This window comes from Atta cephalotes (genome assembly GCF_000143395.1).
Source record: "Atta cephalotes unplaced genomic scaffold scaffold00021, whole genome shotgun sequence".
NCBI classification, from domain to species: Eukaryota; Metazoa; Arthropoda; class Insecta; order Hymenoptera; family Formicidae; genus Atta; species Atta cephalotes.
Window position 1 is genome coordinate 1111963 of NW_012130085.1, and position 4924 is coordinate 1116886.

Below are 4924 nucleotides of genomic sequence, written 5' to 3' on the forward strand. Positions count from 1 at the left end.
CTCCCTCCCTCCTCCCCCCCTCCCCCTCCTCTCTCTCTCTCTCTCTCTGGGTTTTTTCGCCTACCTCCCGAGATGTGAGAGCCCGCGATATTTCATCCTATTAACCGGGATGAGAGGCGATGGCGAAAGGCAGCAGCAGCGCCTTTTCTCGCCGAAGCGCGGACGGTGCAATTTGTCGCGTAATCATTTTTATCGCGGTGTAATATCCTCGCCAAAGGCGCGAACACGTTTGCGGCCGTGCAGAGTCGTTGGTGCCACTACGTTTCGCGTTTTCCGAAAAGCGACAGGTCCGAGGTCGCTCTCGGTAAAAATGTCGCCTCAGCTTTGCAGCGAGAGTGTCGTCTATGGGTAGATATAACGTCGTGATGTAATTTACTTTATCTGCTGGAGCACATTTTTCAGATATTTTTAATGCTACGGCTCCAAAATTATTAATTCTTTTAGATATATGTTGCACATATACATTTACTTAATTAGTACTTTTACATTGCATAATAATAGAAAGTAATAGAAATTTTTAATAAATGAATATAGTTTTATATATTGCAAATATGTGTATAAGTAAAAACGTATAATATGCTACACTTATACCATACCGCTTTAATGAAAAATATACCAAGTACTTTAGTGCGATAAGACGTCGAGAAAAAGTTGAAATTATACGTGCAGGTTGCAACTTACAACACGCCATTTTGTCCGTAATTTATAGGTGTTGATGACTTCTTAAAAGTGCTTTCGCCGCTCAATTAAATTGCACGGTTAAAGTCGTAATGCTCGGTACTTATGACAATGTACATGTTTTTTTTTGTAAAATCTAATTTGAATATTTGATAACCCACTGCGTCGTTTCACGTCGGTGCGGAGCATTATCCCATTGTGCACGATATCTATTTACATAAGGAAACCATAATAAATGAAAATTTATCTTATAAGGGTGAGTGAAGTCAGACAATAACAACGAGCACGGTAAAATGCGGGCTACAAGGAAGTGTATAATTATAATAATTATTTCTCGCACGTGCGCATGCATATGTATGCGACCTGGCGATCGACTAATGAAAACCTGGTTCATTCTCAGCGCCCGTAGTATTATATTACAACTAACATCGATCTTCTCCTTCGTTGGACGGATCATTAAACCTGACGAGAAAGCTCGATGCTCTAGTGGGCATATTTGAAAAAAAAAATCTTATTACGCATTTTATTACTCATAGAGCGTAGCTGCGAGCGAGCATAATGGCATACGTTCGTTCTCTCTCGTACAGAAGCGCACAATCTTATTATAGTGTTATACTCCCCTAAGGACGTGACGACGTACGGATATTATTTCCTTTTCTCCGTATCTTCGTCGGGTATTGATCTCGGGGAAATCCCCGAGAATCGAGAGAATACATCGTGTCGCGAGAAGGGCAATGTGAAGTAATGCGGATATTACGCCCCTTTCTTTCTGTGACTTTCTACAATTTGGTATTTCGCTTAGCCAAGCTCTACGTATGAACTTATGAAATGCTATAATCGTTGACTCGTAATAACAGCTGCAGCGGCACCGTGGCTTTATCCTCGTTTTTGTCGTCGTCGTCGTCGTCGAGTAAAGTTTTACAGCCGGCGTGATTATTCGTTTCGGCCGACATCGTTTTGCAATTACTATAACTTTTACGATTTGCCCGAGCAGAAGCTACGACCTCTAATATTATGCCTCTATGGGCGTGCGTTGATTAAAGGTTGGCCGGTCGCGGCTGGTCTCCCCGTTTTTTCTTCAGCGGCGAAAATCAAGCACCTTCGCATTGCACATTAGTACAGCTCAAAGCTGCAAAAAATTTGAAGATGATAGTCCGCGTAATATAATAGCTTGGCACAAGAATACCCGGTTGAAGGCTGGCACTTCTGCCAACGGAAGAGGAAAAGTGCGAGATGTCTGAGACGTTCTTGGCAGTACAGGCCAAATTCTGGCGTCGTGCGCGATAGATCGGTACGTGTCCAACATGGTTATCCCGTGAATTTATATCGCTGTCCGAAATCCCACTTTGCGTGCCGTGGCGAAGCGCGAGCGATCGATCGGAAAAGATGAGATCTAACCCACTGGATTACATTTCGGACGGTAAATTGTAATTATACTGAATTGCGACAAAGCAATCCGTCCGTGTATCGGAGACTATAGGAATAGCAAAAGAAATAAAAAAAAACGAATAAAACTTCTAATTTACATATATCAGCATAATCGATTACCCGGTCCTTCCTCTCACCTGCGACGTTAAAATTGAAATTACAATTGACATTGCATGTACAGAGTTCTTTTAAATTTATAACTTGCAAATGTTTGCGAACGCACTTCTTTTGTCAATGTTAAAAAATATTGCTTTATTATTGCTTACTTATTAAATCATTATTTTATCTTGATTATACTGCGTCATTATTTTTGTAAAAATAAGTTTAAGTTATTACCTTTCTGTTATAACGTGATAAAAATTTATCTAACAAGAAATAGCAGTAAAAGTTATCTAAATGAACCGCTGTGAAAAGTTTTGAAAGAGTACGGATTTCGTACGAAGAAAACGGATGTAAGCTCGCTACGTATTGATTTTGGTAAGTTTTCCAGATTTAAGGTTATTCTACTTGGAAAATAGACGATTCGTGTTTTATTTAGATATCGTTTCGAACAATTTTGAGATTTTCGCGCGATATAGAAATATTACTCGAGGAACATCTGCTACTATCGTGCCCACAATGTAATCCGAACGCAAAAAGTGCGGAACGCCGGCTCTCTCAAGTGTTTCCAGATCGCAAGAACTGTTAGAAGCTAATTACTTTAATGAGTTTCACGCGGGTTCTTTTTCCAGGAAACGCATTCCTCGTGAACGTGGCGCTGGCGGATTTGCTGGTGACTGGTCTGGTAATACCGGTCTCGGTGATCGTAATCCTGGCGGGTTACGCGGAGTCCCTGGGTGCTTGCCGATTCGAGTGGACCCTCGAGGCTCTTTGCTTCCTGGTGACCGTACTAACGTTGGCCACAATCGCCGCCGAAAATTACGCACGTCTGTGTCTGCCCGCCGAAAGGTACAGTGGAAATGGAGGGAAACCCGCGTAAAAGGGGTGTTTCCGCAATTTAACGCGTCGACTGCCACGTGACATCATGATCGCGTTTCATTCTCTCGTCTATTTTATCCCAGGGATTTTATCCTTTTGTAGCTTCGAGTGATATTCGAGCATGATATGTACATCACACGAAATTGAGAAGTTCTCTGGAAGAACAACAGTAGTTAGGGAATTCTATTATTTGGTACTTCTATTTGTTCATACTGTTGATTTACATTCAGTTGAAGTATTTTCAATTTCAAATACTCTTTTCACAAATTTTTCAATATAAAATATGTAATATATTTACATAATATTGGCACTTTTAGTAAAGATTAGGATAATAAAAATAAAAAAAATTTTTGTGTATTTAAATGTTTTTTGGATTCTTTCAATATATGTTTTACAATAATTTAAAAAATAATTTAAGTTGATCTAAAACTGAAATTTTAGGTAATGATTATTACTATACTTCGTTTTTCAATTCAAGTTGTTTTTTGGAGTAATTTCAATTGTGTGCGTGTAATAAAAATGAAAAAGATTAACTTATTAGTTACATTATGTAAGTTATAAAGTGTAATATATTATATATTTAATTATATAATATAATTATATAATTATATAATTATATTATATAATTAAATATATATAGTGTATAATGACACACACAAAAGATTACATTGATGATCAGATATGATTCATCGTAGTTATCATCTAAAGGATACAGAAATTTATATTGTTATTTATACTGTTATTTATACTGCATTAAATTTATATTCCGCAATATTATTAGAATATTTTTGTGCTAAAACAGTCAACGCGTTAAATATGACGCCTCAGTTTAATGACATCATGATTTTATGGCATTGAGGGCGAAATGCAGAATATCGCTTTCATAATGCGATGGTTACCCAATATTTTATATATTTATGGCTTTTCCGGACAATACGATTACAGTGCTGTGGTGCGAAAACGCAATTCTAAAGTAATGACACACATTGTGTCTGGCTCGGCACTATTTATATGCAAAACTCCAACTTTCTATGCAAATTCATTTGCTGCGACATTTCCATTTGCGCATAGACACAGTTCCGGATTAAAATGTTTCCTAGTTAGCTTTCATGGTGCAGGCTGAACACGTAATAATGCAATTCGTCCTCCAATCAGCTAAACATTACATTAATCCATATTATTATCATTCAGAAACTCCTGTACATTATGACAATTTGTACCATTTAAAAGATGCAAAAATGCTTTCTCTTTCTCGATAATGCGCAAATAAATGCACATCTACCCTGTGTGATACCGATTACCCTTGACAAATGCAGCACTGCAAAAACGATGCATCGGTAGGTCGGGAAGCGCGGAAGATTGATCAGGTTATTGCGAAAATAGTAGAAAATGGTGCTGACCTTTCGTCTGACCGTCGAATGGCGCGAATCCAACTCTGGACATGAACGGTGACCCGGTGCCCGATCAATATTACAACCCTGTAACTGCCACCGCTCGGGGAGACGAGTCCGCTATTACCGTTATCGCGTCGTCTCATCCGGAATACTTTTCTTTTTTATTCTTCATCGGGAGACGTCGGGTAGACCCGCTCGCGCCTGTGCGTCGACGGATGATGGGTGAACGAGATGACGAAACGCGTTGTCAGCGACGGAAACAGAGGGGAGCGAGAGAGAAAAAGAGAAAGGGGGGGAGAGAGAGAGAGAGAGAGAGAGAGAGAGAGAGAGAGAGAGGAGGGACGGGCGGCCGACGTACCGTACCGTAACGTAAACGTTAACGGTACCGGTCGTCGGACGACGTAACGAAAGTAATACGACGACGACGTACGGTACGGTCGGCGACG

General features: G+C 39.7%; 1 protein-coding gene across 1 annotated transcript in view; it reads left to right on the plus strand.

Annotated features, from left to right (window-relative positions):
- Positions 1-4924, plus strand: part of LOC105619337 (melatonin receptor type 1B-A-like) — a 13422-nt gene that overhangs the window by 4758 nt on the left and 3740 nt on the right. The window contains exon 3 of the mRNA XM_012200857.1: positions 2838-3054. Within this exon, the coding sequence (XP_012056247.1) occupies positions 2838-3054 (217 nt within the window). The remainder of the gene's footprint in view (positions 1-2837; positions 3055-4924) is intronic.